The sequence below is a fragment of the Piliocolobus tephrosceles genome, chromosome 1 (genome assembly GCF_002776525.5).
Source record: "Piliocolobus tephrosceles isolate RC106 chromosome 1, ASM277652v3, whole genome shotgun sequence".
Classification (NCBI taxonomy): Eukaryota; Metazoa; Chordata; class Mammalia; order Primates; family Cercopithecidae; genus Piliocolobus; species Piliocolobus tephrosceles.
This window is the reverse complement of record NC_045434.1, coordinates 205,976,940-206,001,940: the sequence shown is the minus strand read 5'-3', so window position 1 is coordinate 206,001,940 and position 25,001 is coordinate 205,976,940. Positions and strand designations below refer to the sequence as shown.

The window sequence follows — 25,001 nt, the reverse complement described above, 5'->3', positions numbered from 1 at the left end:
TTAAGACAATTGTCCATTTAATTTTATTTGTTAAATTGCTAAAAAGTCATCAGGGGAAAACATTAACAAAAAATGAAATTGACAGATTTAAATAGCAATGAAATCCATTTCTCATTCCTACACTGTTATGTGCCTAAAATGACTATCTCAGGGTAAGCCACCTGGCATCCCTGAGTTAGATGGGAAACATCACTCACAGCACCAGCTTCGCCAGGGCACATGGGTGTGCACGGACATGAACCCTGGTTGGAGGGAGGGGAGCAGAGCAAGTAGAGTGTACAATGGAGCCAACACCTGAAGTTTGCTCTCATTTGACAATGAACATGGTGAGAGGGAGCCACTTACTGGTAACCATGCAGAACATGCCTTCTGCAGTTCATGGAGAGGCTACATGGGACACAGGCCTGGAGGTTCAGTTTCCTCACCCCCAGGCGTTTAGATCCTCCCCACTGACTTGTGCGCTGGTAGGAGACCACGGATAATGCAAAGCAGAGCACATCACCATGCCAGGATCACCACAAGCACAAGGACAGACAGACCAACCAGGAATACCACTTTTAAGGGGGAAGGAAAAGGGTGAAGCAGAAGGAAACCCAGAACAACAAGGTGAAAGAAAGGAAAGGGAAACATCTCTTTGTTCTCCATTGGCTGGTGGCTTTCTGTCCTCCAAAGTCAAGGCTTCTTAAATTGGTTTTCTTTCTTCCTCCTCCTCCTCCTCCTTTCTTTAATTTAGAGTTCCAACACAGTTCCTAGAATAGTTCATGGTTTTCAGCTGTTGCTGTAAAACTCGAACATTAAAATCAAATCAATCCACAGACGGCTGGGAGGAGAGTAAGCCCAGTATTGCCTTAAAATGAAATTTAAGTTTGTTTCAACACCAAATTTGTGCTCCCAAAGTGTGGGGCAGGGTGGGGTTGTGGAGTCTACCAACCAAGTGAAGGGTGGAAATACGAATGAAAACACAGAACCCTCTGTTGCATAACCTGTGAAATGAGAGGACAGGAAGCTCTGTCCAAGAGGGTAGGGAGAGACTAAAATTCTTACATAAGATGGACAAGGTGACCAGTGAAGTCACTAGGCCATGGGAGCTCTCAAAAGGCACACTTGCAGGAATGAAAGGGGTTAAAGCTTCAAGTAGAAACAAAACGAATATTCAATAAATATTTGCTTCCGGTGCTCCTGAGGGTGAAAAAAAATTTAGTCTCATTTTTCTCAGTGAATTTTAAGACAAAATTGGTATCATGTGAAAAACGGAGTCATGGTTCAATCTGGCCTGACTGCAGCATCCACGGCATTGTGGAAATGCTCATCTTGGCTGAGACACCTCAAGTCCCACTGCACAGGTGGCTTCAGGAGGCCTGAGGAGACAATCACTTTCACTGTGCTGAGTCACTTTCCCACGGTACATGCCCACAGTGCCCAGGAGCTACCAAGACCAACATAATGGGGGCAGACAAGGCAGATTTTTCTTAAAAAGCTGTAAGCAAACAGTCCGGTTCCAGGTAGTGTGGGTCAAACTGGAATTCAATGGAGTTCAGAGGAACCAGATTACTTTCTAAAACAATCAACATCTCTGTTGCCTGCCTGCTTGGGGGAAGTGGAAGGAATCAACACGTTAACAGCTGGCTTAGGAAGGCCATAGGACTAAGGGAAAGACTACAAGGTTGAGATTCTGTACTTTCAGAATTCTAATATACTTTATATTTAGATAGGAACTACTGAGTTCGGAGGCACAGTCCATGCACAAACACAATGTCCTAACACAAGGTACAGCAATAGTGGTAACACCTGAATTGTTAACCTTCTGGCCCAGCTTTCCCTTGTAGATAAGGACCCCACATGATCGAACAGCCTTTGCCAAGCAAGGATTGGCAACAGCACCAGAGCCCCAGTCGGGAAAGGGAAGTGTGGAGCTCCAAGCAGTTGGATGCCACCTAAGTAGACACATGTTGTTTCCTCATTGAAGGGAACAGAGAGCAGTTTCTGGAACACGTACCTCTCCCCACAAGCTAGGCTTGGCACCAGGGTGGCTTTCCTACCAAGACCACATCGTAAAAGCTAATGGCTAAGGGAAAGGATTCAGCATATAACAGGAGAAAACACACTTATCAGTACACTTAGGCTGCTAGATGCCGGCTGAAAGCCAGGACCCAGGGCCAGTTGCAGCAGGCTTCGTGCCTGAGAAACGCTAATAATAAAAAGGGGAGTGTCAGGGTGGGAAAGGTGATGTTTTGAAATTTAAATACTATGGGCAAAACAAAAATCCTCTTTCCACTGATGAGAAATCACCAAAAATCCCTACTTAAATGGTGCTATTTGAAATAAACTTATTTTGACATCTCTTATGCCCAGGCCATGGTTGAGACTAGTAACTTTCTGTATCAAGCAAAGAAATGCTCTACTTGGTTACACCTTAATCTCAGAAATGAAGTGAAAGTAAAAACCCAAGCCCTATTTGGGTGATACATGAACAAGACAAGTGCAAAGGATGGAGCTGTTCCTGAGGTCAGCCATACGTCAAGGAGTCCAGTACATGATTCTCAACTCCATCACCTGCCAATAGCCAGGAAGAGGAATATATGTCACAACAAGGAAAAAAACATTTCTAAAAAGAACGGTTATAGGAATTCCCTTCCAGAATCAATTTCCACATCCTACAAATATGGGATGAGCATGCTCAATGTGCTCTGGAAGTAAAAAGAAGCCTATAGGGAAAAAACAGTATCTTCTGATGCTTCAAAGATTTCTCACAATATTGACATCTTAGAATTCCCTCCTGGCCCCCTAGTGACACAAGCGAAAGGGTTCCACAAATATTTCTAAGCAGCTTTTGATTTCTGTAGGCACCTGAGCTTTGTAAAAGAAACAGAAAGTCAGACAGGTTTTAGGACTTTAAAAAAAAAATCCACATATGAAAAAAAAAAAGCAGAAGAAAAAAGCAACCTGTAAGTGAATGGAAAAGGCAGTTTCCAAGTACCATGTTCTAAGGGAAGAAAGAGGAGAATAAATATGTTTTTTGGCAACTTGCAACCAAGTATGATTGATTGTCAGAAATTTCCACAATCAGACACAAAATGTTTTCTGAGACACATAAGGAGCACTCCAAAGACCAATGGACATTACTAGGCGGACAGATGTCGGCTGCATAAACATTATTTCACGATGACCTGGCACACAGATGTGGAATAAAATCCTTTGTTGGGTAACTTTCCTCAGCCATAAAGGGCAGGAGGGGGCCAGGCACTGGCATTTCTGCAGAGCTGTCACAAGTCCTCTGTGGTTTTAAGACGAGAAGGGGAAGAACAGTTACTTTTACCCTGACAGCACCTGAAGCATGAGAGTCTAAAAACCTACACCTTTGCAACTTATATATGCCCTTTATTTTTTTTAACTCCAAGAAGGCCACATAAAGATTTACAGGGGGCTCTTCAGTTTCTTTTGGAAAGTTACTGATGTTAGTCTGTTCTCTAATTTCTTGGTCTAGTTACCAGCAAGGTAGAAAATGGCAACCCAGCCCCTGTTAAAACACAGCAACAATTTTATCTGAACCAGGATGGAGATCTCTCCCTTTTTTTGTAAACAGAGTTGGCTATATAATATATATATATATATATACTTATATATAATTTTTTTCTTAATGGAGATTTGATCCCAGCCTGGAGTGACTTCGGTTGGGAATTAAAGAGTTTTGGCTTCTGGGAGTAATTCTGTTTTCCCAATTCTCAGTCCAAATGCTTACACACTGGAAAATTCCAAATTAAAAGCCACAGAAAAGGAAAGGGGTTTAGAACACATTATCTCTTTGCTCGTACAAAGTACAAGGCATTTGTTTTTGGATAGTACTTCACATTCTGTTTCTTGTCCATGAGTCCTCCAAATATGATGAGTTCACCCCTGCCTTGTACCACAGTATGCAGGCTGGTTTCAGGAGGTCCGACCACAGAACTGCTATTAAATACTTTCCATTTGACCCGCCCCTTCTCCTTGGTGTCTTTAATGTCTAGCACGTACATCTGCATGGGCTTGCAGTTCATACTCTGGTATAGGGGTTTGCCAACATTTAGGGACTGTGGAGGGTGGTGGCCCAAGCGGCGGGCAATGGGAGGTAAGGAATGTCCATCTCCTTGGGCAGGCCCTGGGCGAGGGATGGGCACTGTTTCTCCACTGCTCAAACTCTGGCTCCCAGGAGAGCCTGGAGAAGACCCAAGAGGAGGACTTAGTGCTGCAGAGGCTGAGGGGCCTTTGGAGGACATCGCTTTGATGGCTTCCAGACTCCGACGCAGGGCACCTGGGGAGACGGCCCCTGCAAGGGCACTGGCCACGTGAGGTGGGGTATGCACACCATTTGTCTGTTCAGGAGGGTGTCTCATACTTCCAACTGTCCTACTGTCTGTGCCATCCATGGGATTGCTACTGGAAGCGGGTTTCAGATCCCAATTCAGATCTATAGATCCTAATCTCAGATCTTTCTGATCTGGTAGTGATCCTCGCCGGGGGGCCAAAGAAAGTCCCATTTTTAGGTCGTATCCTTCAGCAGCAGATGGAGTACTTGGAGATATGGCCTGTACAGGACTGTCCAAAGAAGAGCCACCCACAGCTGCCGTTCCTGGAGACAAACTCCCACCATTGAGGATAGGAGAGCCGTCTCCTCTGGCTGGGGAAAGGCTCCCTTCCCGGGAACCCGAAGGAGTCTGCCTTTGAGCCCTGGGTCTCAGTGTTCCCCAGCGGCCGTTAACACAAGGAGCTTCATCCATGCTTCTTACTGGAGACTGAGAGCGGTACTCTCGGGTTTCAGGAACAAGAGCTGGAGGAGTGGCACTGATAGGTGATGGGCGAGAGTTCAAACTGGGGCTGAGTGGGGCTCTCCCACTAGGAGCCTGGCTGAAGACCACCACACACTGTCCCACCTGGAAGACAAAGGACCAGTGCTCACAGACTCTTCTATGATTCTGATTGTTCATTCAGCTGTCAAACATTTTATCATAAGCATCTGTAATGTGCCACACATTTTGTAGGTACCTCAGATATGAAGATGAAAATGATGTAGTCTGCCCTCTAGGCTAGAAGTCAGACATGGGAACCATTGTTGCTTTGTGTGACATATGCTATCATTAGAGATATGTATACAGAAGGGGTGGGGAAAATGGGGAGAAGGGAACAATTAGTTTTTGTTAGAAGGAGAAGGACTCCAGGGAAAGTTTCAGAGACAAACAGATGCTTAAAGTTGGGACTTACTGAATGAGTGGGGCCCCCATAAGTTTTCCCATTTAGTGAGAAATGCCAAAGGAGCTATGGCTAATGTTCACTTCTTTTGTGACACCAAGGTGTTTTCTATTTTTGTACAAATTTCTTTGAAACCTGACAAAGTAATGTGGTTTTCCAATTTAGGACCTGTCCTCCTGCTGGCCTGTCAGCTGCCTGCTTACCCGGCACGCTGGATGACACCACAGTTCTGGGGCCCCATGCTCTTCATTTTCTACCTTGAGTGGCTGCCAGGCCCAAGGACCAGAATGCATGTGCAACAACCAAGCATCCTTGAACAGCTGTAAGAGAAAAAACCAATGACAAGACTCAGGTGTGATATGTGTTCCAAAACACACACACACACAGAGTTGTAGTCTCAAAGCTGTCCTGTCTGGTCTTGAAAGGATGTGGGCTCTTCAGAAGGAATAGCAAAATCCTCAGTTAATTATTCACTTGTGCATGCATCCACTTATGCTTTCATTCATTCATATATTACCACTGGCTTAGTATATGGAATTGTGCTTGTGACCCATGAATCAACTGTAAGTGGTTATGACACTTGCCCATAATTTTATGTGTATGTATTGGGGACTGAAGGAGAGGATAAATAATACATATCCACAACTTTCTGAATCTGCATTTTTTTTTTTTTTTTTGAGACTGAGTCTCGCTCTCTCACCCAAGCTGGAGTGCAGTGGCGTGATCTCAGCTCACTGCAACCTCCACCTCCCGGGTTCAAGTCATTCTCCTGTCTCACCCTCCCGAGTAGCTGGGACTACAGGTGCGTGCCACCATACCCGGCTGATTTTTTTTATTTTTAGTAGAGACAGGGTTTCACCATGTTAGCCAGGATGGTCTCAATCTACTGACCTCGTGATCCGCCTGCCTTGGCCTCCCAAAGTGCTGGGATTACAGGCATGAGCCACCGCGCCCGGCCCTGAATGTGTATTCTTAAATTCTGTGTGAACTCTGACAGTTATCAACCTTTTTTGTCCCACTGCCCTCTCCCCTTTGAAAAAATGATAGCAGTAAACTTTATCGCCTAAAAAGGAAATAGGAATAGGAAGAATATAGACATGAATATTCAAGAGACAAATATCTATGATTAAAAGGATCCCCTCAACCCTAAAAAAGAGCAGAAACAAAGACCAGAAAATACAAAGGCTAAACCCAAAAAGCATTCCTTACATTAAAATGCCATGGAAATAGTCTTGTATACTCCTAGAGAAGAAGACAGGGGAAACAGGTTTTGAACACTTAGCAGCAGGCACATGGGAATGCCACAGAAGCAATACTCACAGCATTGGGACCGCCACACCCTCCGAGGATTAAGATAGTTGCATCATCTATGACAATCTGGGGAGGGGAAGACATTGAAAATAAACCTACAAAGACACAGCTTTCTGACTTTCTATGCTTCACTGGTATATGAAAATAGCCTACCTAGCTCCCAAATGGGAATGTTCTAGTTACCATAACCTCTCCATTCTCCTAAAAACATGTCAATTCTGATCCCTGTGAACAAATTACTGATAATTCACCTGAAAGGATACATTCTTTGTTGATCAAATATTAACATGAATGTCAACCACATAAAATGCAAGATTCTCTTGAGAAATGACACAGCAAAGTAAATGCTTTGGGGAGGAGCATAATATAAAACCACTATAAATAATATGACCAATTAGAATTTGACAAATAAATACCAGTAAAAAAGAATGATACATTTGCTTTGGCTTAGGTGCATATTGGCATCTTACCTGACTCCCTCCTCCCTCTCCCGTCCTAACTGAAAGATGCTACAGTGTTTGCTGAATAGTTATTTTAATTCCTGAGCACCTGAGATTGGCCACCTCGAGGATGAGGACTGGGGCCGGAGATGTTCGGCTTGGACCACGCCCACTGCTCGAGGTCAAGGACCCAGACATCATTGCTCCTGTGAATTAAGGACAGAAGGATAAAGGGAGTTAGGAGCTCCCACGGACCATAATGGTGGCTGGGGAGTTCCAGATGCCTGTGCCCATCTGGCAAACTTAAACCATTTTCACTTTCACAGACTGTGTGGGCTGGAGCAGGTTTTAGAGATGGCCTACTCAGAGTTCAGGGGCTTCTGAACCAGAAAGACCATGTTGCTGAATCCAAGCTCTGTAGCCTGAACAAGTCACTTAATTTTCTCTAACTCTGGCTTTATCTATAAAATGAAAAGACTGTTACTACTCTCTGAGGAGCTGATATAAATGAAGGGACCTTTATAAAGATGCGCAGCAAAGTGTTATGCTCCTACTGAGCTCTTACACTGTATCTTTCTTCCCCTACTTTCCCTAGCAGTCATCCTGAGACCTTCCCTCTGCTCTTTCCACAAGGCCTCATCTGAGCTATGTCTGCGGCCAGACACTAGTACCTGACGAGATGATTTTTTAAACCATCTATTAACTGAAGTAAAAGCAGATGATTAAAAAAATAGTTAATTGGTGACAGCAGGAAATAGATACTGGTCAAGCTACAGTTTTCAAAAGCAAAAACCACAAAGAAGAGAAAAAATGATCCAAAAGGCAGCTTCATCATAGTCCAGGAGTTAAAAGCTTTATCGATTCTGGCTACAAAAAGTAATTTCACAATGACTTATGAAAGCTGCAGTTTTATCAAGGACAAACTGGCATCTCTAAACCTCAAAGGACCAACATGATGAGGACAGACTCCTGGATGGCAGTCTCTCTTTTATGGTCACTTAAGGTCATGGATTCACCCACAAAAATACAGGAATAATAGTTCCAACATCTGAAATCCTAAACTCTCTCATTGGGAGAGTAGCTCCTATAATCTCTCTCCATAATTGTTTTAAAATCTGAAGATGGAAATGTCCTAAGGGAGGACAGGGGTGGGATGGTCTTGCTGCTGACAGCTCATCAACTTCTACTTCAGAGCACAGGGGAAATGACCACGACTTCTGCTACCCCTCAATCAGACAGTGATACAGATAGAATGTTCTGGCTCCTGACTATGGCTTGAGCTGTCCAGTATGGCCAGAAGTGGAGAGGATAGGAGGTAGGGAGAATGACATCAAAGAAGTGTCACGCCTGACACAGGTTTCCTGCTCCTCCTCAATCCACAACCCATCCCATTTGTTTTTTCTCTTTTCTTTCCTTCTTTCTTTCTTTTCATGCCCTTTACATGTGGCTCAACCAACCTATCACATTTGGAGGGCCCGCCATTTCCAGTTGTCCTGTCAATCTCCCCCTCTCCTCCTCTAAAGCCCAAAAGTGAAAGAGCTGAGTAATAAAGTAGAATAAGTAAAGCAATCTGTTTCTCGGAAGTTGGCCTTCTGTAGGCACAGTACAGCAGGCAAGGTGGAGGTTCCATGAATTTGATCCTACTGAACAGAACCACGTGTCAATGAGATTCTACGTAACTATGATTTTACAGAGCAAATTTTTTAACTTACTGGTCTGTGATTAAGGGATCAGAGAATAGAATGCTAGGATGAGATAACTAATTCGATTAATTAGAGCCATGCTCAGGAATACTGACCCTAATTCACTTTTTTTTTCTTGAAAGTCTCAATCTGTTGCCCAGGCAATGGCACGATCCTGGCTCACTGTAACCGCCACTTCCCAGGTTCAAGCGATTCTCCTGCCATAGCCTCCAAGTAACTGGGACTACAGGTGTGTGCCACCACGCCCGGCTAATTTTTCTATTTTTAGTAGAGATGGGGCTTCACCATGTTTGCCATGCTGGTCACGAACTCCTGACCTCAGGTGATCCACCCACCCTGGCCTCCCCAAATGCTGGGATTACAGGTGTGAATTAGGCACCTGGTCCCTAAATCACTTTTTAAGTCTGTTATTCCCAGGAGTATTTACCTTCAGGCTCATATGGAGCAAACCAAATGTACTTACATTTGCCGGGATCCTAAAGAGCCACCAAAGACAATCATTTTATCATCTATTACACAGGAGGAGTGGCCAGCCATGGGAGGTGGCCCATGGGTTGTCACAATGCAATTCCACCTAATGTAAAAAGACAGGAGGAAGCCAAGAAGTCAGCACTACACGCTTTATGTAAAAATAGAAACCAGGCCTCCATTTAAAATGATAATCCTATCACCTTCAGCAGAGATTTGTTGGGATAATAAGTAGAGGATGGCATAAGGTATTTATGCCTTTCCTGTAAGTTTGCTTAAAGTTATCTTCACTTTCAAGTTCTGAATGTAAATAGTCTGGAGGGAGAGAGATGAGAAAACGATGACGAGAGACAAGATCATGGTTTGCTGACAGAGCACCACCTGCCACCTGCTACCTCTCCCTATGGTCCTGATCAGTAACAGCTAACAAGCGCCATGTACTAAGTATTCCATTACAAGAAACAGCAGTTGCTGTCATTAAGAAATGTATGTTTGAAAAACAATTCAGAGTAAGTCTTGGAGACACAGTTAGGACTAAAGAATCATCTGGATCTACAACGCTCCTGGAGTGTTAGCAGTCAAAGCTGAAGAGCTCGCTGTTCTTCAACTGGTTCATTCATTTTTCTTTTTTTTTGAGACGGAGTCTCGCTCTGTCGCCCAGGCTGGAGTGCAGTGGCCGGATCTCAGCTCACTGCAAGCTCCGTCTCCCGGGTTTACGCCATTCTCCTGCCTCAGCCTCCCGAGTTGCTGGGACTACAGGCGCCCGCCACCCTGCCCGGCTAGTTTTTTGTATTTTTAGTAGAGACGGGGTTTCACCGTGTTAGCCGGGATGGTCTCGATCTCCTGACCTCGTGATCCGCCCGTCTCGGCCTCCCAAAGTGCTGGGATTACAGGCTTGAGCCACCGCGCCTGGCCTCATTCATTTTTCTTGAAAGAGGAATAAATCTCTTCTATTTTTTCTCTTTAGAATAAGGGTTCTAAACGCAGAGTTCTAAGGGAGTCCTGTAAACTCTCTGAAACTGTTGGTAAAATCTGTGTATATGTACATTTTTCCCCTTCCTGGGAAAAGGGTCCACAGCTTTCCATCTAATTCTCAAAGGGACACTTGACTCAAAAAAACAAAGAATCCACTGATTTAAGGTCTTTTTTTCCAGATTTAAAGAGTTTATCTTTGTGACTTACCAATTTTTAGAGGGTGAGTAAGTGTGTATTTCATCAAAGAATCTCTCTGGCTGGTGTAGGGGATAAGGGCTTGGCCGCGTCCAGCCACCAAACAGCACTAGCAAGTCCTTGTACACGACCAGAGTTGCTCCAGCTTTGGGGGAAGGATAGGACCCTAGGGAAAGTCAGTAACACCACGGTTAGCATTCAGGATCTCACAAAAATCCGTAGTTAGGCTATCCATAGATCACCTTTCCCTGGAAGAGTAACAAAAGGGGAACTAATACTACAAAGAGCAGCGGAAAGGTGGAAAGAAAACTGGGTTTGAGAGTCTGAGAGCAAATCATCACTAATTCACATGTCTTTTATTATTAACACAGAGAAATCTGAATTAGAGGAAAGTTACGGTAGCCTCTCTCATGTTTATAATTTGCTCACCTAAAATTAGGGATGACAGTACCTATCTCATAAGGCTGTTTTGAGTATTAAATAGTATATTCAAAGCACCTAACATAATGCCTGGCACATAGAAAGTGCTCAACAAATGAGCATCCCTTCCCATCCCCTTAACAGAGGTCACAAAGAAAAGAAAGAAGGTAGAGGATCAGGGAGAAGTATATATAGAGGCTGGATGCCTGGATGCAACTTAAAAATAACTTGTTACAAAACACAGGTAAAAAAAGGAGGCAGAACACAGTTCTTATTTGTCCTGTGAGTCAAATGTTAACATAGGGACCTCTAGGCCCCTAGCTATGGGCTTCACATAACCAGACAGCCTCAGCCTAGCACAAATGGCGCAAACTTTCAAGGCTTGGTGTGAAGGAATTCCAATGAAACCATGAGTCTTACACCAAACACCATCTAGCTGGACCTCTGGGCTACACTGACCAAATTCTGAAAAAAACAAAGTTTGGTTTGTGCTGGAAAACTTGAGAGATAACAAATGTCTTACAGGAGCATAATTTTTCAAAATCTATTGTCTTTGAAATAACAATTGCTATTTCTCCCCATCCCTCACTCTACATGTCACCTTTAGTTTGCTCAAGACCAAAGTAACTTGTCCCAGTATCCAGGTGTTTCCCTTTGGAAACAGAGTGTCACTTTGTCGCCCAGGCTGGAGTGCAATGATGCGATCTTGGCTCACTGCAACCTCTACCTCCTGGGTTCAAGTGATTTTCCTGCCTCAGCCTCCCGAGTAGCTGGGATTACAGGCATCTGTCATCATGCCCAGTTAATTTTTGCATTTTTAGTTGAGACCAGGGCTTCACCATGTTGGCTAGGCTGGTCTCAAACTCCTGACCTCAGGTGATCCACCCGCCTTGGCCTCCCAAAGTGCTGGCATTAGAGGCGTGAGCCACCACACCTGGCCGAGAATGCTTTTTTTAAAAAATCTTTTTTTTTTCTTTTTGGTTAAAACTGCAGGATTCATTTTTCAAGGAGATCTTAAGCAGAAGGAATCCCAACACTACATTGACTTGACAGCAGTGGAGATGCTCCAATCTAGGTGGAGAGCTTTGCTTCCTCTTTCAGTAGCATGTTATGTGAACACTGAAAAGCCCTGCTCAGATTGCTTTAATGGTGTCACTTACAAAGTCTCAAGGTTCAGAAGGCAGAGCAGAGGACTGTCTTTCTTGTGATCTCACTTAGGGGAACAATACAATTTACTGAGAAGGCACCAGTCCTCAAGAGTACAGGGTGAGCATCTAAGAACACCATTTGGCATCAGCTATTTTTAGTTTCTTTTTCCTTTTCTTTGAGACAGGGTCTTGCTGTTGCCCAGGCTGGAGTGCAGTGGCACAATTATGGTTCACTGCAGCCTCGACCTCCTGGGCTCAAGGGATCCTCCCGCTTTAACCTCCCAAATAGCTCAGAATACAGACAAGCACCACCATGCCTGACTGATTTTTTTTTTTGTAGTGATGGGGCTTCCCCATGTTGCCCAGGCTGGTCTCGAACTCCTGGGTTCAAGCAATCCTGCTGCCTTGGCCTTTCAAAGTGTTAGGAATACAGGTGTGAGCCACTGTGCCCGTCCATGTCAGCTATTTTGAATACTTTCCTAAATAAAACCGACACTAATCCAGATCACAGGATCTGACTGTAGAAATGAGTCTTTAATTATTTATTATTTATTTTGAGACAGGGTCTAGCTTTGTCACCCAGGCTAGAGTGCAGTAATACGATCATGGCTCACTGCAACCTCAAATTCCCTAAGCTGAAGCAATCCTCTCGCCTCAGCCTTTTGAGTAGGTGAGACTACAGGCACGTAATATCATATCCAGCTAATTTTAAAAATTTTTTGTAGTAATCAGGTCTTGCTATGTTACTCAGGCTGGCCTCAAACTCCTGGCCTCAAACGATCCTCCTGCCTCAGCCTCCCAAAGTGCTGGGACTATAGGCATTACTCACCTCACCCAGCCAGAAAACTTCTCTAGGAAGAGTTATCACATCAATCTGAAGTGCTAAGGTATTCTCTATCCCCAAATCCCACAAGAATAGTGACTAAGGAGGCTGTTGTCCTTCATGTAGCCTTATTGTTCCTCGTCAAAAACGTTTACCTCCCCAAGGGGATCTATCTCCTAGCCCAGTTAGAAAGCCTAAGTAATATAATAGTCTAGTTAAACCACAACTGTTGCTCTAAAATAAATTAATTTGTGAAATACCAGACAAAGTTTCCAAGTTCTTGCCTCTAACTTGGAAATCATCAGTATTATGAAACAGTTAGAAAAAAGAATAAACAAATAAACACATCACAGGCTTCAGCAAAGTAGTAATGTAAACTTTCTAGGCTAGAATGTGGATTTGGATTTGAGATACTGAGCTTAAAGAAATTATAAATGCAGTATAAGAACATATACCTCTTGCCAGGTGCAGTGGGTCACACCTGTAATCCCAGCACTTGGGGAGGGCAAGGCAGGCAGATCTCTTAAGGTCAGAAGTTTGAGACCAGACTGGTCAACATGGTGAGATCCTGTCTCTACTAAAAATACAAAAAGTTAGCCAGGCATGGTAGCCCACGCCTGTAATTCCAGCTACTCAGGAGGCTGAGGCATGAGAATTGCTTGAAACTAGGAGGCGGAGGTTGCAGTGAGCTGAGATTGCACCACTGCACTCCAGCTTGGGTGAAAGAGCAAAACTCTGTCTCAAAAATATGTGTGTATATATATATATACACACATACATACACACATATATATTTAAAGGGGAGACATATTCACAGAATTTTAAAAAGTATTCATAAAACATAGCATATATAATGAAACTAGAGGAAAGACTACATTTTAGATCTGTACTGCCCAACAAAGTCACCATTGGCCACATGTTGCCCATGGTTATCAAACTGAAGAGCACAGATGTAGGACATTTCTATCATTGCAGAAAGCTCTATCGAACAGCACTGTTTTAGAAGAAGGTTTTAACTTTGTCAACAGCGTGCCTATGTTTGGGGAGTATGGGAAAGTAGTAGGGATAGATGAATAACTTAACTTCAAGAGAAATGACAGTTATTGTTACTATAACTCTTACTACTGCTACTGATGGTAATGACTAATATTTATGGAGCATCTACATCTATTATGTACTATGCAGGTTTTTTTTGAGACAGAATGTTGCTCTGTCACCCAGGCTGGAGTGCAATGGCACGATCTCAGCTCACTGCACCCTCTGCCTCCCAGGTTCAAACGATTCTCCTGTCTCAGCCTCCCAAGTAGCTGGGATTACAGACACATGCTGCCACGCCCAGCTAATTTTTTGTATTTTAGTAGAAACGGGGTTTCACCGTGTTGCCCAGGCTGGTCTCAAACTCCTGAGTTCAGGCAATCCACCGGCCTCGGCCTCCTAAAGTGCTAGGATGACAGTTGTGAGCCAGCGCGCCTGGCCCAATTACTACGCAGCTTTTTATGTGCTTTGCATGTAATAATTAATTTAATCCTTCTAAAATTCCTAGTTTTATTCCTGTTTTACAGATAAGAAACCTGAGGACACGACTCTTTAAATAACTTGCCCAAGGTCATAGAAATAATAAGTGAAGAGCCAGGATTCTAATCCATTTATTCCAGATTTTAATTTTTAATTTTATTTTTTTTGAGATGATGTCTCACTCTGGCGCCCAGGCTGGAGTACAGTGGTGTGACTGATCATGGCTCTGCACCTCTGACTTCCTGGATGCAAGGGATCCTTCCACCTCAGCCTCATAAGCAGCTAAGACTACAGTCACAGGCCACCATGTCCAGCTAATGTTTTTTTTTTTATAGAGATGGGGGTCTCTCCATGTTGCCCAGACTGGTCTTAATCTCAAGTAATTCTCCCACTGCTGCCACCTCGCAAAGTGCTGGAATTACAGGCATGAGCCACCTCACCCAGCTATTCTTTTAAAAGAATGAGCTTTAAAGTCAGAATATATCATGCTGCACTTCATGCATACAGATACATTCTTTCTGAATAGTTGCCACAAACAAGTCTGATGCCTTAAAAGGTCTAGTGTTTCAGAGCTGAAGAAATTCTTTCTTAAATCTTAATCCGGTAAAGCCAAAAACCTAGTCAGAGAGAAATAAATTAAACAGAAGGCTATTCCTAGAACCTCTTTTTCTCTACAACGCTCTGGAACACACTCCATCTCTAATATAGGACCATTTACTTATTCTTTGAATGCTCCAGGGAAAGGTAAGCTGAAGCCAGTGATAATGATAAATCAATATAAGAGATCCTCTAGGATTATCTTACGTAAAGGCTTTCCAAAACGACGCCTCAGATATCTTGACCTTTTAGAAAGGCAAAATTTTCCCTCTACTTTTTATCCCACGAAGAGGGAGAACTCCTCCATCTAGAATTTATCTCCACGGCCTGTTTTATGTCACAAAGTGTAGCAGCATCTTAGTTAAATACCTCAATTTCAGCATCTTAATTATCTCAACTAAGTAGGGGAAAATTAAATCAATTGTATACCCCCACCTCAATTTGTGGATGAACTGGAAAAAAACTTACCATACAAGAACAAATGAGGGGCCAGAGATCAACATACAGCTTTTATACAGTGAGGTCAGCAACCAGAAGTCAAGGATACAGGTGTATCAGTTTTTTGTTTTTGTTTTTTTTTTGAGACGGAATCTCACTCTGCTGTCGCCCAGGCTGGAGTGCAGTGGCGCGATCTCAGCTTACTGCAAGCTCCGCCTCCCAGGTTCAAGCAATTCTCCTGCCTCAGCCTCCTGAGAGCAGCTGGGACTACAGGCACCCACCACCAGGCCCAACCTAATTTTTTTTTTTTTTTTGTATTTTTAGTAGAGGCGGAGTTTCACTGTGTTAGCCAGGATGGTCTTGATCTCCTGACCTTGTGATCCGCCCACCTCGGCCTCCCAAACTGCTGAGATTATAGGCGTGAGCCACCGCACCCAGCCCAGGTATTTCATATTTTATGTGACCCTGATTACCCATAAAATATTTGGCAGCATATTTATTGCAAATTGGATACTTTTAAATTATTGCTATTTTAAGAACTGATATTGTGAAGCCTTTACAAAGAACTCCTGGCCGGGCGCGGTGGCTCAAGCCTGTAATCCCAGCACTCTGGGAGGCCGAGACGGGCGGATCACGAGGTCAGGAGATCGAGACCATCCTGGCTAACACGGTGAAACCCCCGTCTCTACTAAAAAATACAAAAAAAAACTAGCCGGGCGAGGTGGCGGGTGCCTGTAGTCCCAAGCTACTTGGGAGGCTGAGGCAGGAGAATGGCGTGAACCCGGGAGGCGGAGCTTGCAGTGAGCTGAGATCCGGCCACTGCACTCCAGCCTGGGCGACAGAGCAAGACTCTGTCTCAAAAAAAAAAAAAAAAAAAAAAGAACTCCTACTTCCATTATTTCTAAAAATCTACGTATATTGTGTGTGTGTGTGTGTGTGTGTGTATTTTGAGATGGGGTCTTGCTATGCTGCCCAGTCTGGTCTTTAACTCCTGAGCTCAAGCAGTCCTCTTGCCTCAGCCGCCTGAGCAACTGGGACTACAGGAGTGTACCACCATGCCTGGCTCATATTTCACTTTGAATTTGTTTAAAGCAGATGGTCCTTAATTCCCTCTCGATGATCTTAATGCAAAGTCTATAAATCAAATGAATTTATGGTGAGATCAGGTGGGGTGTGATGGCTCAAGTCTCTAATCCTCGCACTTTGGGAAGTTGAGGCGAGTGGATCACTTGAGGCCAGGAGTTTGAAACCAGCCTGGGCAACATGGCAAAACCATGCCTCTACTAAAAATACAAAAATTAGCCAGGTGTGGTGGTGTGTGCCTGTGGTCCCAGTTACTCGGGATGCTGTGGCAGAAGAATCGCTTGAACCCAGGAGGTGGAGGTTGCAGTGAGCCCAGACCGTGGGCCAGTACACATGGTGAGGTCAGAGAGTATAGGGATCCATGAATTTTGGCAATTTCTTTTTCTTTTTGGGGCAGAGTCTAAGTCCGGTGGCCCAGGCTACACAGTCCAGAATGCAGTGGTGTGACTGATTTCAGCTAACTGCAACTCCGACTTCTTGAGCTCAGGTGATTCTCCCACCTCAGCCTCCCAAGTAGCTGGGACTACAGGCACGTGCCACCATGGCAGGCTAGTTTTTTGTGATTTTAGTAGAGATGGCATTTCACCGTGTTGCATAGGCTCGTCTCAAACTCCTGGACTCAAGCAATCTGCCCGCCTCGGCCTCCCAACGTGCTGGGATTACAGGCATGAGCCACAACTTTGGTAATTTCTATATCAAAGAATAACATTGTCTTTAGCCAAAGTGGAGTTCTGGAAAACAAACAGTAAGTCTCTACCAGAACTTCAAAAAAAACATGAAAAGCCATATTTAAATTACATAACTGTATTCATTTTTTTTTTAAGTTCCAGGAAAAGCAAGTCATTTAAAGAGTGCCTAAACTGGGCACAGTGGCTCACGCCTGTAATCCCAGCACTTTGGGAGGCCGAAGTGGGCAGATCACGAGGTCAGGAGATTGAGACCATCCTGGCTAACACGGTGAAGCTCTGTCTCTACTAAAAATACAAAAAATTAGGCGAGCATGGTGGTGGGCGCCTGTAGTCCAGCTACTTGGGAGGCTGAGGCAGGAGAATCGCTTGAACCTGGGAGGCGGAGCTTGCAGTGGGCTCAGATTGCGCCACTGCACTCCAGCCTGGACGGCAGAGCGAGACTCCATCAGGGAAAAAAAAAAAAGAGTGCCTATAAACTTTCTTTGAAAACACATGGCCAGGTGAGCATGGTGGATCATGCCTGTAATTCTAGCACTTTGGGAGGCCGAGGCGGGTGATCACCTGAAGTCAGGAGCTCGAGAGCAGCCTGGCCAATATGGTGAAGCCCCATCTCTACTAAAAATACAAAAAATTAGCCGGGCATGATGGTGCACACCTGTAATCCCAGCTACTTGGGAGGCTGAGGCAGGAGAGTCGCTTGAACCTGGGAGGCGGAGGTTGCCGTGAACCAAGATTGCACCACTGCACTCCAGCCTGGGCAACAAGAGTGAAACTCAGTCTCAAGGAAAAAACAAAAAAACAAAAGAAAACCATGGCCATATATTATTAACAAAAACATTTTTTTTTTGTTTTGAGACGGAGTCTTGCTCTTGTAGCCCAGGCTGGAGTGCAATGGCACAATCTCGGCTCACTGAAACTTCCACCTCCCAGGTTCAAGCGATTCTCCTGGCTCAGCCTCTCAAGTAGCTGGAATTAGAGGTGTGTGCCACCACGCCTGGCTAATTTTTGTATTATTAGTAGAGATGAGGTTTCACCATGTTGGCCAGGCTGGTCTCGAACTCCTGACCTCAGGTGACCCACCTGCTTCGGCCTCCCAAAGTGCAGGGATGACAGGCATAAGCCACTGCGCCAGGCCAACAATAACTTTTATATGGAGTAGCCGTAGATAAAATGTCAAGTCTTGACTTTGAAGAACTGCCCCTATGTGCATGTAATTCATTTCAAACAGCAGTTACAGTTACAGCACATAGGTTTAATACATTTTTATTAAAACACACAGATCTGCCACACTAGCACCTGAGTAATTGGAAAAAAAATTTTTTTTTTTTTTTTGAGACGGAGTCTCGCTCTGTCGCCCAGGCTGGAGTGCAGTGGCCGGATCTCAGCTCACTGCAAGCTCTGCCTCCCGGGTTTACACCATTCTCCTGCCTCAGCCTCCCAAGTGGCCCGCCACCTCGCCCAGCTAGTTTTTTATATTTTTTAGTAGAGACGGGGTTTCACCGGGTTAGCCAGAATGGTCTCGATCTCCTGACCTCGTGATCCACCCGTCTCGGTCTCCCAAAGTGCTGGGATTACAGGCTTGAGCCACCGTGCCCGGCCAAACTGGAAATCTTGAACAACATGGAGTACTCTGGGAATAGCTGACATCGATAGTTAAAAAGGCACATAACCACTATAGTGACATATGATGAAATAAATACTCCTCCTGCAAGAACACTTATAAAATGAAGGTTTTATACTCATTAGGACATTTCTTGGCCTGCCTTCAAAATAATGAGGACGCTGGGCTTCTAAATTCAGTCTAAGTGCCATTACTGCACAAAAGTGAAGAAAGGAAGGGTGTCGTTCCCATCAAGCACCACAGGACCAAATGTGCCCACATCAAGCATAGATGAACATGTTACTTGAGCCTCTTCCCCTAGAGCCAGGAGTCATCCTCATGGGCTTCATTCCCCAAACACACCAAAGGCCTCCTAAATCGCACAGCAGATATGATCAATGGAACAAATTTCAAAACAAAGCATGAGCCCAAAAGGCAGTTGTGGGAAACTGGATAATCAGATAGACACCCTATACAACAGAACTAACATTCCCTAAAACTGCTAATCAGTTCAGATGTTTCCCGAGGTTCCTATGAAATCAGAAGAAAATTTCACATGTGAAAGTGGTAGAATTACATGGCATTCTTGTTTACCTTTGCAAAGAAGCTGGTTAAACAGTGAAGCAGTTCCAAATCCTAGTTTGATTTCTATGCCACTTTCCCACAATTGTAGTTTCTATTTACACAGAACCCAGGACTAAATAGAGCAGCTCAACTATTTGATAACAAGATAAAACAATCACCTGTTTTAATTGGGGATGCCTGTATTTTATGCATGATTTAAAAATATATGTATATACTTTTTGAGATGGAGTTTCACTCTTGTTGCCCAGGCTGGAGTGAAATGGCGCAATCTCGGCTCACTGCAGCCTCCGCCTCCCGGGTTCAAGTGATTCTCCTGCCTCAGCCTCCCTAGTAGCTGGGATTACAAGCATGCACCACCAACCGGCTAATTTTGTATTTTTAGTAGAGACGGGGTTTCTCCATGTTGGTCAGGCTGGTCTCGAACTCTTGACCTCAGGTGATCCGCCTGCCTTGGTCCCCCAAAGTGCTGGGATTACAGGCGTGAGCTACCATGCCCAGTCTAAAAAATATTTTTGTATCTCCATGGTATGATCATTTTTTAGTATTAGTTTATTGTTAAGGTGTTATAAATATACTGTTTGATGGCCTATTATGTGCTAATTACTGAGTACTACGAATTTTATATTTATTATCTAATTTAATCATTATAACCTTAAAATGCAGGTATTATTACTAGTCCCATTTTACAGATGAATAATAATGGTAGTTGAAGCTAATGCATAATGCTTATTACACTGAGCCAGAAACTGTTCTAGGTGCTACCTGAAAACTAAAAAAGAGAGAAAAAAAAAGCAAATTCCATGTTCTGAGTAATCAAGAAATACAACCTAAAGTGTTATTTAATGAAAGAAGAGTTAATCCCTTGTCCTTGGAAGTTTAGGTTCAGATAAGTCCCTATCCAAAAAAAAAATGCATTTCAAGTCCTCCTAAAGGAGCTCTATATGGCTCAAAAAGCCTTTCGGTCCTGATCCGCATACTACACAGTTGGCTCTGAGTACCGGTGTCTTAGGCAATAATAGCCAAATGTCACAAGATGAGAAGCAGGTTTACAATCCTACCATTTTCTCAATATCACTTACATTCTCAACAAATAGAACTGTTACTCTAGTCTTATACACTTCAGACTTTTGGGGAGAAACTGACTTATTTACTTATTTTTATTTCTTTAAGAAAATGAGCCGGGCGCGGTGGCTCAAGCCTGTAATCCCAGCACTTTGGGAGGCCGAGACGGGCGGATCACGAGGTCAGGAGATCGAGACCATCCTGGCTAACACGGTGAAACCCCGTCTCTACTAAAAATACAAAAACTAGCCGGGCGAGGTGGCAGCTACTCCGGAGGCTGAGGCAGGAGAATGGCATAAACCCGGGAGGCAGAGCTTGCAGTGAGCTGAGATCCGGCCACTGCACCCCAGTCCGGGCGACAGAGCGAGACTCCACCTCAAAAAAAAAAAAAAAAAAAAAAAAAGAAAATGAAAGTGCTTTAAAACACTTTCAAATAAAATAAACAATATAGAACTTTTAAAAGAAAAGGTCAGAACCCTTTCTACCCCATGGAAAATGGCTATTTTCATTGCTGTTTTCAAAGTATAGTATTTTTTTAAAAAATAGAAACATGTCTTTCACACATATATAGAGTATATATGTGTTAGGATATATTTAACTTATTAATAAGGGAGCAAGCAGGAAGTAGTGCTAATTCAAAAGAGAATGTGAGGAAAAGAGGCATGCTAAAATGTCTGCTAAGAGCCAGGCACAGTGGCATGCGCCTCTGTAGTCCCCAGCTACTCAGGAGACTGAGGCAGGAGGATGGCTTGACGCCAGGAGTTCCAGACCAGCTTGGGCAACACAGTGAGATCCTGTCTCTACAAAATATTTAAAAATTAGCTAGGTGTGTTGGTGTGTGCCTGTGGTCTTAGCTCTTTGGGAGGCTGGGATGGGAGGTTAACTTGAGCCCAAGAGTTGCAGTCTAGCCTAGGCCATATACAGCAAACCCCCTGTTTCTTAAAGAAGTCTGCTAAGTTAAGGACAAAACTAGTTAACATCTATGGGACAGTAAAACTGTAACCTTTGGGTTAATCTTCCTATTTGACAGAAATGATCTGTATCTTTTACAGGCAAAAATCTACAATTTACATGTAACTTCACAAAGCCTAAGCCCTAACTAACAATAAACAGCAAGTTAAAAAAAGCTACATTGCTCTAGGGCAATTTTCAAACTGGCTGTATCAGAAGCAGCTGGAGGACTTGTTAAAACAGATTGCTGGGCCTCACCTCTGAGTTTGCTATTTAGTAGGTCTTGGGTGGGGCCCGAGAAGTGGCATTTCTAACAAGTTCTTAAGTGATGCTGATGGTTTGGGGAGTAGACTTTGAGAACCATGTCCTAGAGAGTTTAATAATCCTTGGGTGAGCCTGTTAGATGATGCTCCAATAGGACAATAAAAGGGTATCTAGTCATCCTTCTGCCTTATTTCTAAGTTCTGGATGATTTTTCTTAACAATGAACCTCTCCAGACTTATCTTCTGTGCATACACTCTGTGTATGAATATAAAGAACCCGGCTGGGCACAGTGGCTCATGCCTGTAATCCCAGCACTTTGGGAGGCTGAGCCAGGCAGATTACCTGAGGTCGGGAGTTCGAGACCAGCTTGACCAACATGGATAAACCCCGTCTCTACTAAAAATACAAAATTAGCTGGGCGTGGTGGCTCATGCCTGTAATCCTAGCTACCCGGGAGGCTGAGGCAAGAGAACTGCTTGAACCTGGGAGGTGGAGGTTGCGGTGAGCCGAGATCATGCCATTGTACTCCAGCCTGGGCAACAAGAGCGAAACTCTGTCTCCAGAAAAAAAAAAATTATAGTTACTTGCCAAAAAGAACAGTAAAGAATAATGGGATGAGGCCGGGCGTGGTGGCTCAAGCCTGTAATCCCAGCACTTTGGGAGGCCGAGACGGGCGGATCACGAGGTCAGGAGATCGAGACCATCCTGGCTAACCCGGTGAAACCCCGTCTCTACTAAAAAATACAAAAAACTAGCCGGGCGAGGTGGTGGGCGCCTGTAGTCCCAACTCGGGAGGCTGAGGCAGGAGAATGGCGTAAATTCGGGAGGCGGAGCTTGCAGTGAGCTGAGATCCGGCCACAGCACTCCAGCCTGGGCGGCAGAGCGAGACTCCGTCTCAAAAAAAAAAAAAGAAAAAGAAAAAAAAAAAAGAATAATGGGATGAATAAAGTATGAGGTTCAGGTCATACTCTCCATCTTAACCACTCTGCGCAGACTCGCTTTCTCAGGGTGGGTCCAATATAAAGCATTCACTTGTAACTCCAGCTCCATCGGCAGTATACCAGTCCTTCACACACAAAACTGGCCTTGAGAGCAAAGTAATGCCAGATAGACCAGTTAACTAAAACCCAACCCACAGATGCGGTGTTTTTTGTTTTGTTTTGTGGTAGTGAGGAGCCTCAAACTGGCGTGTGTACAGGGGGTGGGAAGGATGGATTTTGCTGATAAAACCAAAGCTGGGTCTTGGAAAGCTCTGAGTAAGCATCTGGCTTGGTAAAGTTGTCATCATGGTAGTGTGTGAAGTGACTGACCTCGATAGCAGGAATTCAGAGATCAGGAGGAAGAATAATTTGGACAGATATTTCCCAGAATACCATATTAGCATCAGAATCAGAAAACCTAGAGGGCATTAGAGGATATCCCAGCACATTTAACTTAGAAGGAAACAGATCCCTTAAAGAAAAACTGCTGGAGTTGTAATTTAACTGCTTACTAAAAACTATTTTGATTTTACAGGCAATACTTCGTAAGGGGAACAACAGCAACAAAAGCACGTTTCATGGTTCTGTGGTTAGAGGGAGGGATAAAAGGATAATTGAGAAAAACACTTCAAAATTCATGAGTATAAAGTCTGTCTTGACCATGACCACCTTGAAGACAACTATTCAGAATGGTCTCCAAAATACTGCGGCCCAAGGACTAAGGGGGTTCTATCTGGAACAGATACTAGTTTCTCTTCTGGTAATAAAAATATTTCCAATTTAACATCAATGTGGCCAATAATAATTACAAGTCTTTGCATTTATGTAAATGCCCATAGAAGATACAAGTACATAATGCATTAAAGAAAGAAACAGGAAGTAAATACAAAGTTACAGAACCCCTAAACTCCTGCTTCCAGGAGTGCTCTTTAATTGTAGTTCTAATCAGGCGTGTTGAAATTATCCATTTAGATTCTCCCCAATAAGATGATACTATCCTAGAAGACAGGGACTATTTCTTATGAAAATGTTTGCTGAATTGAAGCCATCCACGGAAGCCAAATGGTTACAGATCCCTCATGAGCTGAGATCAGAATCGGCTCCAGCTAATCATAACATACCCTAGAGGCATCAGCCAACCTTTGGGTGGGGTTAAAGTCAAACATTTCTTTGGGTTTCCCCCTCTACCCACTCCATTTTTTTTCTTCCTATTTTACTCTTCAATTGTAAAAAGGCCAGAAAAGTTACTGATTGACATCAGCATTCACTGGTATTGGATAAAACTTGTCTGGATCTCAGGATGCAGGGTGTACATTATTATTACAACTATATTCACATCTTTTAAAATATCATTCTATGGGTCATTTATGAAAAATCCAAATAACAGGAACTTTTGTAATGGGCATGAGAAACTTTTAGATCTTGTCTGTCTATGCCACAGGCATGAACTAAAGGAAATTCTCCATTGGCATTGTTTTCACTTCTTAACAAAACCGCATGAAAGACCACTTGATGAATAGGGCAGCACTTACCAGCTAAACATTAACAACAGGAACACCAGTAATAGTTCCTTGTTACCATTTCAAGTAGTCTTTTGATTCAATTTCTGAGGGAGGAGAGGAGGTCCAAAGTCTCAGTTTAATCTGATAATTTGTTAATTGCAGTCCTAATGGGGGTGGGGGGCATGGGGGGTACTCTTTCAAGTAGGGACTTTAAGAAGTGAAAACAATGTTACCAGTCATACAGTTTCTGGCCTGGTGTCAAAACAGAAAAACCCCAGTCAGTCCTGAGAGTGAACCAAACTGAAATATGGTGAAATCTTACTTACTCTCTCCCTGGGAAGACCAAAAGTTACCCAGATCTGTGCTATGCAAATTTTCCCACTCTTCTCTTTAGCAGGAAGTAATGTGTATACACCTTAGAAAAGCATGTATTCTGGAAAAATCCCAGCATCTGAACTTTCTAAAGAAACAGGAAGGATTCCTTCCTTTTCTAAGGGAACCTACTGGCTCTGCTGTCATTCACATGTCCTGAGACCATCACAGGTCCAGTTTGTTACAGGACTGCAAAGGGCTAGAGGAAACAAGGAAGAACCACCACCTCACAAAGAAGGTTAACCAGGAATAGGTCCATGGGTCAGGGAGGAGCTAATATAGTAACTTAAAATATTCTCTTAAATAACATCTTAACTCCTTCTTAATCAAAAGCACATCATTTTAATAAGAACAAACAGGCCAGGAGCAGTGGCTCACGCCTGTAATTCCAGCACTTTGGGAGGCCAAGGCAGGCAGATGACCTGAGGTCGAGAGTTCAAGATCAGCCTGACTAACATGGAGAAACCCTGTCTCTACTAAAAAAACAAAAACAAAAACAAAAACAAAAACAAAAAAATGAGCTGAGCATGGTGGCGCATGCCTGTAACTCCAGCTACTCGGGAGGCTGAGGCAGGAGAATCACTTGAACCCGGGATTCTCCGGTCTCAGCCTCCCAAGTAGCTGGGACTACAGACGTGCACCATCACGCCCGGTTA

General features: G+C 43.8%; 1 protein-coding gene across 2 annotated transcripts in view; it reads right to left on the bottom strand.

Moving 5' to 3' along the window:
- Nucleotides 1–25,001, bottom strand: part of FBXO42 (F-box protein 42) — a 98,415-nt gene continuing 73,414 nt past the window's right edge. For both annotated transcript variants that reach the window (XM_023193498.1, XM_023193497.1), the window contains 6 exons: nt 10,328–10,481; nt 9,141–9,251; nt 7,084–7,180; nt 6,544–6,600; nt 5,427–5,543; nt 1–4,907 (listed from right to left, as the gene is read on the bottom strand). In XM_023193498.1, the coding sequence (XP_023049266.1) occupies nt 3,795–4,907; nt 5,427–5,543; nt 6,544–6,600; nt 7,084–7,180; nt 9,141–9,251; nt 10,328–10,481 (1,649 nt within the window). In that variant the 3' untranslated portion in view covers nt 1–3,794. The remainder of the gene's footprint in view (nt 4,908–5,426; nt 5,544–6,543; nt 6,601–7,083; nt 7,181–9,140; nt 9,252–10,327; nt 10,482–25,001) is intronic.